Source organism: Microtus oregoni, unplaced genomic scaffold (assembly GCF_018167655.1).
Source record: "Microtus oregoni isolate MIOR12 unplaced genomic scaffold, Mior012 000028F_ref0000031, whole genome shotgun sequence".
Taxonomy (NCBI): Eukaryota; Metazoa; Chordata; class Mammalia; order Rodentia; family Cricetidae; genus Microtus; species Microtus oregoni.
Window position 1 is genome coordinate 23,023,218 of NW_024543087.1, and position 12,900 is coordinate 23,036,117.

The window sequence follows — 12,900 nt, forward strand, 5'->3', positions numbered from 1 at the left end:
AAAGAGGGATGATGGGATAATAGATTTGTAATTGTGAGCTACTGTTTTTAGACAAATATATTGCATATTTTTAGACAAATATATGCATATATATATGCATGCTCCCTTCTCAGATCTTTGATGGGGTTGAAGACTATATAAATGTAGTTGCTTTCTCTCATGACTTGGCCTAGTTATTTATTATACAAGACCTAAACAAGTTAGAATAGGATATTTGTACTTATTGTATATAATTTCATAGTAGGTTTAGAACCCTCTTATTTAAACAAAAGGGGGAGGTGTTGCGGGAGGTCCTCCCGTTCCTCCAGCCTATAGCTGCTGAGATACCAGCCCATTGGAGCGTGGTCTCTCTCTCTTTAAAAAAGCGGCCACTTCCCTCTCGTCTCTCTCTTCACTTCCTGCTCCGCCGGTAACTAGACTCCCTTCCTGGTTGCGCAGAGGGCTGATGGTGATCTGTAAGTTTTTTCCCCTTTAAATAAATACCACCCTATTAATCATAATTCCAAACTGGTGTGGCATTGTTTATGACTTATGCCTTCAGGCAACAAATTCTTAGTAGCTATAAAACAGACTACTATGCATTTATTAAAAATATTCTTTTTTTAAAAAAATATTTATTGATTTATTATGTATACAATATTCTGTCTGTGCATATGCGTGAAGGCCAGAAGAGGGCACCAGACCTCATCACAGATGGTTCTGAGCCACCATGTGGTTGCTGGGAATTGAACTCAGGACCTTTGGAAGAGCAGGCAATGCTCTTAACCTCTGAGCCATCTCTCCAGCCCCCTAAAAATATTCTTGAGGGTATGGAGAGAAGGTTAAGGGGTTAGGAGCATTTATTGCTCTTGTAGAGTACCTGGGTTTGGCTCTCAGCACTCGCATAGTAAGCTAGCTCATAACCATCTGTAAATCCAGTTCCATGGGGCCTGGGGCTCCTTCACAAACACAGTAGGCAAAACATTCATTCATACACATAAAATAAAAATAAACCTTAAAATATTCTTGTGAGATTGTAGTCTCTGGAAAATAAGCAGGTAAAGGCTGAATACAGCCAAGAGAAAAGCAATGGGTACTTTAAACAACTTGTAGAAGGGCTGCACCAACCAAGGAGAGCAGCAACCAAGGCAGGACCAGGGAAAACCTATTCACCGTAGCACTGGATAGTCAGCACTTAACATCCAACAGGACAGGCAAAATGCCATTTAAAAAGATTTCTGCTGTCCTACAGAGTTATCAGACCAAGTACTAGGTGCCTGTATGCTAGAATCTGACAAAAAGAACACTGAGATGCTGTGGAAAAGAAACTTTGAAACAGATCTAAACAGTGTTCAGGAAGCTGAACATCCAATGGAACTAAAGTTACATCAGAACATTCATTCAGCTTTCAGGCAAGAACTTCAGAAAAGCCAGGCTAGCAGCGGCACTAGGGTGGAGAGGGGAATCCTACAGGTGTGATCAGATCAGAGACTCCACCTGGGAAACACTGTAGTGGTAATTTGATCATCCAAAAACAAGGCAGAAGAGAGAATGGGACCACTCACAGGAGAGGACCGCCCAGCAGAAGGAGAAACTTCATAGTTCAGACAAGAGTCAACAATCAGGCAGTTTTTATATCCAAAATCTCTACCCCATTTTCTCCTTTATATTTATCCCACCTGTATTTAACATTCAAGGTAATTTTAGAAGGACTCTACTTCCTACTACAGAGACACTTGAACATCAGTCTTCACTCATCTATTCACAATATCAAGGAAATGGGATGAGTTGGAGGTCTATCAATTAATGATATGAAAATGTGATACATGTACACAGTGGAATTTTATTCAGCTGTGAAGAGGAAATTATGAGATTTGTAAGAAAATGAATGTAAATGATACTAAATAACTCAGACTCAAAAAGAAAAACACTGCATACTTTCTTTTCTATGTGGATCCTGGCTTTGAATTCTCAGACTTATATGTTAAACCTAGAGTGTCACTAGAGGCCAGGAACTTAGGAGGCAGAGGCAGGTGGATCTCTGTGTGTTCAAGGCCAGCTTAGTTTACAGAGTGAGTTCTACAACAGCCAAGACTACACAAAGAAACCCTGTCTCCAGATCCTCACTCCCCAAAAAAGATTTAGTGGGGACGGGAGAGATATAGGGGTAGGGAGAGAATGCTAACTGAAACAGAAGACGTATTTAAAAAGCCATACAGGAACCTATCTGGGATTAAAGGTGTGCATCACCACTGCTCAATTCCACCCCATTCTCAACTTTCATCCCACCCTGCTTCATATTGCATATGTTCTACTGTCCCACCTCCTCTAAAGCTTTTCCTCCACCACCCTTCCCCACAAAACCATGGCTACTTCCTAACTTCCTGCATCTAGTGACACTCCAGGTTAAATACACAAGTCTAAGAATTCCAATTAAAAAGCACAATTAAAAGGGGGTAAATAATAATACCTCCAGAAGCTATAGTTCCCAATACCACTTGTAGGATACTGCCTTATGATTGGTGAGGGTGGTCCCCAAAACAGTATAGCCTACTATAACTGTTATTAGTTGAGAAAACCCTGTTACTGAAGACACAATACACTTTGGTTGTAGGACACAGAGAAACCAAACTGTAACTGAGCTAGAGTTTCTTTTCTGCTGGCTAGCTGTAACAATATCAGAAGGTACTTTGTAGGCTGCTAAGGGAAAAAAAGTCATCAATGGTCTTATCTAGCTGTGAACTCTGAAAGCTCCAATACTAACCTGCTAGGTGATATGAGCTGCTACAACAGTGGCATAACCATCACATAGTACCTGGTCGGATATGAGGACCATTCTACATGAAGAATTAATACTTGGTACTGAAAACTGGGAGGTTGTTGGTGTCAGGGGGAACCTACTACTATTTTTTGTTAAATGGCTCAGGTGTCAGGTTTTCATCTAAATATTTATGTGTATATATCCATAGGTTAGTGAGTGCTTTTTTGGTCAGAAAAGCTTCTCCTTGCAGTGGGAGACAGCTAATACAGAGATTCATAACAGGCCACCAGAGATTCATAACAGGCCAACATGCTGAGATTGACTTTTTGATGCTCAGTCCTAGGTGGGACAGTTTTATTATTCCTTGAAGGCCCAAGGAGTATCTTGGAAGAGGGGACAGAAAGAATGTAAGAAAGCCAGAGCCATAGTGGTGCACATCTTTAACCCCAGCACTGAGGCAGAGGCAAAAGGATCTCTGTAAGATTGAGGCCAGCCTGGTCTACAAAGCAAGTTTCAGGAAAGCAGAAGTGTTACTCAGAGAAATCTTGTCTAGAAAAAACCAACCCCCCCCCCCAAAAAAAAGTAAGAGGCAGAATATAGAAAGAAGTATCATAAAATGTTCTAGTCTGGACATGATGGATGTTGCCCTCATGAGCCCTAACTAGCTGATGTGGGAGTCCCTTCTGTGTGCTGTGATTACCATTAATGAATAATAAAGAAACTGCTTTGGCCTGCTGATAGGATAGAACCTAAGTAGGCGGGAAGGACTTGATTGAATGCTGGGAGAAATAAGGACAGAGTCAGAGAGATGCCATGGAGCTGCCAGACACAGACATGCTGAATCTTTGCCTGTAAGCCAATTCCATGTGGCGATATACAGATTAATAGAAATGGGTAAAATTAATAAAGGAGTTTGCCAATAAGAAGATAGAGCTAATGGGCCAAGCATTGTTTTAATTAATAAAGTTTCTGTGTGATTATTTCAGGGCTAAGCTAGCCGGGTGGCCGGATGAACAAGCAGCCCCTCTCCCTACAATAGACTGGCATCCAACGTGTGGCCTGATGTTGGATACTACCTTGCAACTCCTCTCCATGCAACAACAAGCGATGAGTACACAAGACTCGGCCCATAAATATTCTGTTGTCCAAAGAGGAGAGGGAGACTCATAAGGCACCAACTTCTGAGGAGTGATAGCTAACAAATGGCTGCTGGGGTGAGGGACAGATACTTTGAACTTACAATTGCTCAAATAAATAAGTTTCTACTCACACTCATGCAGGCAACTCTAACTGAATGCAACGAGCTACAAAAAAGGAAGACCAAAGCCGAAAGAAACAACAGTACTAGCGGCAACAATAATTCTCCCTAAACCCCTCAAAAGTGTGAGAACTTTTTGGGAAGGAGGGTTTTCATAAGAGGAGGAGGGAAGAAGAAAAGAACAACAGGGATGGATTCTGGTCAAAAAGTATTAATTATATATATATATATATATATATATATATACATATATATATATGAAACTGTGAAAGAATAAACATCATCTATAAACATCTTTTAAAGATGACTTGATTTCTTTGATTTTTATCCTAAAAGAAGCTTGAAAACAGTAGAAATCAAGTTACTTTGAGACAAGTGTCTAATTTTTTGGTTCAGACTAGTTTTCAACTTATGATCCTCCTGCTTCTGCTTCACTAAAGACAATTGTTACCATACCTGGAAACATTTCTTTTTTTCTTGGGACAGGGTTTCACATAGCCCAGGCTAAAGCTCAAACTTGCTATGTGGGTGTAGATGACCTTAAGCTCCTGGTGGTCCAGCTTTTTCCTACTGACAGCTGGAATGCATCATTAGACCTTGTTTATGTGGTTCTATTGATCGAACTCAGGCCTTCATGCAAGCTAGGCAAACACTCACGCAACTGAACTACAAACACAGCCCTCTGCAATATTGCTCTTTCATTTTAAGATCTGCTTATGTTTATTTTATGTGTATGGTGTTTTGCCTGCATTATGCCTGTGTGAAGCATGTGTGAGTGCATGCAGAGACCATAGGAGACTGTCAGATGCTCTAGGACTGGAATGACAACAGTTGTTAGCTTTCACATTAGCTGTCAAGTGGGAAAATTGTACATGGGTTCACTGGAACACCCAGTTCTCTTAACCACTGAGCCATCTCCCCAGCACACTAGTAACATTTTTTTCTTTCCTCCCCAGTTTTCTTTCTGAGATTTATCTAGACCTGCCTCTCAAGTGATGAGAAGAAACGTGTGTATTACCACGCCCTGCAGCAATAATTCATAATTTAAAAAAGTACTAATTGAAAAGAATTAGGCATCTCCATGAGATTAAAACGTGCTAGAATTCTAGACACACACACACACACACAAAGTTTAGCCACTTTTTTCCCCCCCGAATGGGCTCTGTTTGCTCCTTTAAGAGAGGTCTTTATGATTCAGCATTAGTAGCAAACAAAACAAAACGAAACAAAACAAACCAACAAAGAAAAAAACAACCTCTGGGTTTTGAAATGCTAGCTTCCTGGTTCGTGCTGCCAGCAGGAAATCTGGTTCTTTCAGAAGACTGAGCATTTAAAAGGGCTTTGTGAGCAGCGTGTTACAAACTGCTTAATGGTGCTACTTAGACCTGTGGTGGTATGCACGCCTCTGCCATGTTGAACTGGGCAGAGCCAAAAGGCAAAGCAGCCTTAGTCCTAGCCACATCCACTTAGCATTAAAAAAAAAAAAAGGTACTTCTGGTCAGGAATTAATTACAGACACACAATAAAGACAGATTCATTAAAACAAAAAGACCTCTAAATGTGTCACAGTGTTGGATAAATGTACATTGGCTTGGGAGAAAAAAAAAGAAAATATAGACATGTGAAAAAAGAAGAAAATGGCTCAAAAAAAGGTAAAGTCTTTAAAGAGATGGAGTACAGACAGTCATAGATTAAAAGCAGTAAAAAAAAAAGAGTAAGTGATGGAGGAAGGTCATTGGCTAATAAAGGAACTGCCTTGGCCCATTTTATTGGTTAGAGGATAGGTGGGAGGAGTAAACAGAACAGAACGCTGGGAGGAAGAGGAAGTGAGCTCAGTTGCGACAGCTCTGCTCTCAGGAGCAGACGCCTGAGAGAGACGCCATGCCCTGCTCCCAGGATGAAGATCCGACCCAGGGTGGACATAGGCTAGAATCTTCCCGGTAAGCGCACCTTGGGGTGCTACACACAGATGATTAGAAATGGGCTAAATTAATATGTGAGAATTAGCCTAGAAGAGAATGGGCCAAGCAGTGATTAAAAGAATACAGTGTCCGTGTAATTATTTCGGGGCATAAGCTAGCCGGCAGGTGGCTGGGGTGTTGGGGACGCAGCCCCGCCGCCGCCCCTATTACTTCAAATAAGCCACATAAAGATGGAATATACACAGAGAGTCTGGATTATGTATACCAAGTGTTTTCTTTAAATTATTTGACTGTGAAGGAGCTAAGTACAGAGAGACATTTCATTGTTTGGGCTACTAAACTAAACCAACAGATATATTTTAAAGATATCTTAGCTTCAAACTTTGGGTCTAAGGATATGTTGCTTTGGAAAAGAGATTCTTCTTTTGTTTCCACAGCGGATGAGAACCTGTGGATTACTTCCAGATTAATGTGGTTTGATGGACCAAGACCCCGTGAAAGGTCGCTCCACAAAAAGCAGGAAGCAGTTTGGAGAGAACTATGCCAAAATTCCCTAAATTATTGTTTATAAATGTTTGTTTACATTTAAAGGGGGCTATGCTATAGAGATTTGCATTGGTATAGATGTTGGTTTATTGATACAAATTTAATATCAATTTTGTTATACTGCGTATCTGTATTTCTGCTCTCGATTAAGGTATTGTGTTTACGCAGCTCATTAAAAAATGTAATGTATAATTAAAAAAACAGGTTAATAGATAGCCATCATAAAAGAATAGGTAGCCATCCATAATAGTCAAGCTTGTAGTCATGTTAGTTAGGTTTTCTAGATATATAAAGATATATTTCAGTTGGATAGGTATTCTTCAAACCTTTCAAAGACTACAGAACATGGCATTTACAATGTTTCAAGTGCTTAAGAATTTTTACGACAATGAGACATAGGAAGATGGGCTTTGAAGAGGCTCCTTATAGAGTTTGTTAGCCATTTGGACAAGAAATTGCTCTTCCTTGAACTGTTTGACTGTACTTACAGGACCGACAGAAAAATGACTGTTGAAGCTGCCTAAAGAAGGCAAAACAGACCTTTGAGGTTCAAGAGTCTGCCAAACATTCTGCAGGACACAGAAGAATGTTACTGACAAACTGCCAATACAGGTGGAACTGTCTTTGAAATTTCCTGCTTCATGGGAAAGTCTGTCAGATACTGTGGGCCAGTAGACTGAAAATGGGTGCCCACAATGTTACAGAAGACCTTTAGGTGACAGTCCTGGCAGTAATATGCCTCTGTCAATTCTAGAGTTTTGGGAGTTGCTTACAATGAACTTCCTGTTAACTCAGGCAGTATCAAATCCTTCTGTGGTCTTTGATGGAGTTGAAGAATAGATAGTTGTAGTTATAGTTTTCCTTAGTTATGATAAAAGATAAAATAGATATAAATATTGTAACTGTAATTCTTGTTGATACCTGTTTTGTTATATGTAATTTTTACTATATTAAAGTTAAAAGCTTCCTTTTTATTTAAACATTAAAGTATGCTGTGAATATGCTTTACTGCCATTGGTTAATCAAGAAGCTGCTTTTGGCCAATGGCTTAACAGAGTAAAGACAGGCTGAAAGAGCTATACAGAGAGAGTCAGGGAGAGGCCATGTAGTCTCCACCAGAGATAGACGCACTGGAACCTTGCTGGTAAGCCACAGCCTCATGGCCATACACAGATTAATAGAACTGGGTTAACCAAAGATATGAGCTAGCTCGCAATTCGCTTAAGTCACTGGCCAAGCAGTATTGTTAATTAATACTATTTCTGTGTGACTATTTTGGGTCAGGGCAGCCAGGAACGAACTAACAAACAGCCTCCCACCAACATGGTTAAAAAAATATTTTTAAAAGTACTAAAAGAGAAATATTAAAACATCTACAATGGTTATCCACAGCTGGTAATATCTGGCAGATTTTTACAATGAGCATAAATCAAAGAAATATATTAAAGTCAAAATGAATAAAAGGAACTCACTATTTAAAATGAACTTTTAGAGATTTTAAATAAATTTCTGTAAACAATTAATGACCAGGGAAACAAACAGTGGTCAGCTGACCCGTTTCCTTACTAGTAGTCAAATAATCTAGTCTATCATAGCATTCGTTTTTCAAAAAACATACTTCATGTAATGGATTGAGATGGTTTCTAAATGACAACACTAAAATGCTGAGTTAACATTACAAATAAAAAACTCTGATTTATTTGAATTTTATGTATATGATTGTTTTGATTGCATTTCTAGTCTATAAGTAATCAACTAACAAACTGCCATTTTGTGATCTTTGAGGAGTTGACTAATGTGTTCATGGAAAATTTTGTGAAAATAAAAACCACATAATTGTTATAGTAAAAACGTAATATAAGATAGTAAAGAGTAGGGCTGGGCGGTGGTGGCACACACCTTTAATCCCAGCACTTGGGAGGCAGAGACAGGCGGATCTCTGTGAGTTCAAGACCAGCCTGGTCTACAAGAGCTAGTTCCAGGACAGGCTCCAAAAAACCACAGAGAAACCCTGTCTTGAAAAACCAAAAAAAAAAAAAAAAAAAAAAAAAAAAAAAAAAAAAAAAAGATAGTAAAGCGTAGTAACAAAATACTAGGTTGAGATTAAAATGGATTATGCTCAAAGTCTGTGATTTTAGGAAAGGCTCAGTCTCTGTGACAGTGGTTCTATCCATGTAAAACAGGATTTAGATAAGGCCTACTGTATAGGATAACCTTGAAGATTTCATTAGAGCATTCATTCCCATGTGACTTATCATAAGACAGCAACAACAACAATCTTCCTTCTGTGCTTCATCTAAATTGAACAGATTTAATTAAAAGACATAAGTCTCTTTAGAGTTCTAACAGTATACTTGACAACAACATGTTAGAATAGCAAACACAACACTGGACAATTTAAACATTTTTCAAGGATTCAGATCATTTCAACAATTACATGATGTAAGACAAACTGAAATCAGAGATAACTATGGAGAGCTACAATGCTTTTGTTCTAACAGTTGAAAAACAATTTAAAAAAAAAAGAATTATATGTAGGGGTGTGTGTGTGTGTGTGTGTGTGTGTGTGTGTGTGTGTATAGAGGGCACTGCCAAATATTTCCAGGGATCTCCTGGAGCTGGAATTATATATGATTGTGATGTGTATGACATGTGTGATGGGAAACAAACTCAAGCCCTCTGAAAAGCAGCAAGTGCTCTTAACTACTGAAGCATCTCTCCAACCTCCAACTTATTTTTTGTGTGTGATAAAATTATGTAAAATAACAACAATCACTCAAACAGCATTACGAAAAGTATGTGTAAATCTTCTCTTATGCCTGTTCCCATATAAATTCTATTTCCTAAGGGTAACTACTATTAAGATCTTATGATGAGGATATATGTACATCTTACTACTTTTACTTGGTTCTTTAAACATTTGTCTTTCATTTATATGTTCAAATTTCCTTCATTTGAAAATCTTATGTCATACAGATTTAGTTTTTTTCTTTTTGTTCTAAAATTGTATTTGCTAAAAAATTCTTTAAGCCATGTGTTTTTAGAAGATTGAGATTTGACTGTTATGTGTCTGGGAAAATCACCACAGAACTCTTAAAACCTGAACATGACTTTTCCACTGAAATAGGATTCTTTGTGAAAACTAGTTCATGGTTCTAAGTACAATAGAGACATTCTTCTCTTTAACAAAGGTCAAATTTTAAGATAGGTTTTTTGTTTTTTTTGGGGGGAGGGGTTGTTGTTTTTATATCTCAGTATGAATGCAGCTGGTGTCCTTTATATTTCTATCTATCATTGAATCAGAGCTATCTCTTCAGAATGTTGAGTTTATTGGAGAGATATTAGACTTAAGACCTTGGATTAGAAGTGACCATCAATATGAAAGGACTTTAGTATTTTATTTTCTTTTAAAAAAGTCAAGGTTCACTATTAAAATAGAGTATTGTTGTACTTAATTTTCTATCCCGTGTTTTCTATTAAGATTCACATGATTAGGGATCCAGGATTATTAAGTTATTTTGAGCTTATGTCGAGTACACTGTTCCAAAATCAAAAACTGCTTATTGTCAGAATCACTGTTCCCCTTTTTCTCACATTATTTTGCCTGAAAGACATTTGGTTTCTAGCACCATTCTGTCTCCTTTTAAATAGAAAAGAAATAGTGCTGTTGTTTCTTAGAAATATTTTCATTATGTGTATTATTTAAATATGTGTACACATGTAAGAATATGATTTGCATCTACTAGCAGAAGACTAACACACATCCATAAAACTGATTAACATTAAACTATCATTTTACAAATATAAAAATTTATGTAACTTCTAAGATATTAAATGAGCTTAGTATGGTTATTTGCATAAAACCTTCTGTCTACAGAAGTTCTTACTTACTTTGGAAGGGGAACCGTCAGTAATTTTCACCAGCTGCCAAAGAATCGAGTAATGGGAACACTGCAGTGCTTGTACGACTATCTGTATCAAATGAAAATCAAAATTTTAATGAAAAAATTTAAATAAGAGACAATTTGTTTGCACAGTACTAGGTAAATAATACTTATAGGTTTCGTTTCATAATAAAGTTTTAAATCTAAATTTTTATAGCATTAGGTTTGGTTAAAAATCATAAACCAACAACTCAGAAAATAAAGAAAAAACAAAATTTGAGAATATAAAGGCAGAGAGATAATGCCGCTTTAGGCAATAACGTGCTGCCTTGAATATTTTGCTGTTAAAAGAAATTGATGAAACTATTTTATCCAAATTTAATTATCTTATTTTAAAGCAAGATATACTCATATCAAAATTTCATAAACAAAACATTATAATCAATGAACCAAAGTAAAGCAAAAATACCTATAATAGATACCACTTTATGTCATGAAAGAACATTGTTAGTGTCCATGCCAGCATCATTTCTTTCTTCTTCTAAAATTAACAGTGACCCATGATAACAGCTATATTTTCATTATTTACTCTGCATCCTCAAAATTTACTATGACTTGCTATGAGCAATATATAAACAAAATAATGTAGTATGTATTACTTTGATTTTTTCATTTCCATTCATGTTAGAATTTATATCTGCTGTACCTATAAATTATTAAATTTTAGTACTGCAAAGTATTTAGAATATACCCCCAATTATTCTGCTACTGATACACTTTTATATGTTGAATTTTAAGTCACTATGAATAATTGGTATTAGCTATCTCATATATATCTTTTGGTACACTATGTACATGTTTTTCAGATATTTTAGTGTTCAGAACCGCTTAACACTTTTAAAAGTTACTAAGGATGCTCAGGCATAGTGGTCCATGTCTGTATCTAGCATGTAGGGGTTCCAGAACAAGCTGCATGGCATAGCAAGTTCTAAGCCAATTGAACTACATAGTGAGGCTGTTTGTTACCTACCAATCCAACCAAACAACTAATAAAGCAACCAATCGATGCCTAATTCTACTTAAGCTGCCCCCACCTTTTCTTTTTATATCAGTATCTGAATTCCCCCATTTCATGAAATATTTTGTTCAAGTCTTTGGTCTTGAGGTGATAAAATTCAAGGAAGTAAAATTAATCAAAAAAATCATTATATATATAAAGTTCCATTGGGGCAGACTCACACCCCATTTGAGCCTTAAACACAGGCTCTTACACATTTGAGTTACACTGCCAACAATAAACAGGTTTTTTTTATTACATTTTAGTTTAAGCACATAGTTTACCTTTATTGTAATTATGTGTATAATACTATTCCAATATTTTACCTATTAAATTTAGCTGGTGTTGGTATTGACACACAATAAACTTTAGTACCATAAAACAAATTACATGTAGATAATAAGTTCAAAGAAAAATCAAGTAGAAGGTTGGAGAAACTAACTGAATAAATGTAGTTCTGCTAATTTTACAGTACTAGGTTTCAGATTACATAAGCAAAGGGTATCATCATAAGCCTACATGGAAACTCAAAATAACTTATAAGAATTAAGAGGAGCCGGGCGATGGTGGTGCACGCCTTTAATCCCAGCACTCGGGAGGCAGAGGCAGGCGGATCTCTGTTGTGAGTTTGAGACCAGCCTGGTCTACAGAGCTAGTTCCAGGACAGGCTCCAAAGCCACAGAGAAACCCTGTCTCGAAAAACCAAAAAAAAAAAACAAAAAAAAAAAAATTAAGAGGAACAAGTGTTGCTGCTTTTGATGAAATCACTAAAGAGACCATGCCATGGCTTTACTTAAAGAAAAGTTGATTTATGTTAAAATGCAGAAAAACGATTCCTAAAATAATGTCAATATAAAAGCATTAGTGCATAAAAGCATTTGGTATATGCATGCTCACTGATAGAATACCTGGTAGTACTGAGAAACTTCTGAGTTAATTCCAACTTAATTATTACCAAGTACACTTGCGAGGTTTGTGGAAGGAAAAGACTGACATAATTTCCTTGAGGTAAGATACCATGCTGCTTACTTAGTGCTACAGAGCTAGCTGAGTACACAAAGCCCAGGGTTTGATTAAGCAAGCAAATTAAACTCTTTAATTTGAAAAAAGATGTACTGCTAAATTATTATAACCAGATATTCAAATCAATAGCAAATAGTAGAAAATGGACCCAGGCGGTGGTGGCGCACGCCTTTAATCCCAGCACTCGGGAGGCAGAGGCAGGCGGATCTCTATGAGTTCGAGGCCAGCCTGGTCTACAAGAGCTAGTTCCAGGACAGGAACCAAAAGCTACGGAGAAACCCTGTCTCGAAAAATTCCAAAAAAAAAGTAGAAAATGGAGATATAAAAATAAGTAATGTTCACGAATTGCTTTGTTTATATCATTTATCTGAATCCACACAAACATAAATTCTTTTTTTTTTTTTTTGGTTTTTTTTTTTTGGTTTGTTGCAAATGTTTGCAACAAACATTTTTGGGTAAATTAAGCAGGA

General features: G+C 37.1%; 1 protein-coding gene across 3 annotated transcripts in view; it reads right to left on the reverse strand.

Annotated features, from left to right (window-relative positions):
* Stag1 (stromal antigen 1) overlaps positions 1-12,900 on the reverse strand; it is a 324,334-nt gene that overhangs the window by 44,238 nt on the left and 267,196 nt on the right. For all 3 annotated transcript variants that reach the window (XM_041677069.1, XM_041677068.1, XM_041677070.1), the window contains one exon: positions 10,358-10,438. In XM_041677069.1, the coding sequence (XP_041533003.1) occupies positions 10,358-10,438 (81 nt within the window). The remainder of the gene's footprint in view (positions 1-10,357; positions 10,439-12,900) is intronic.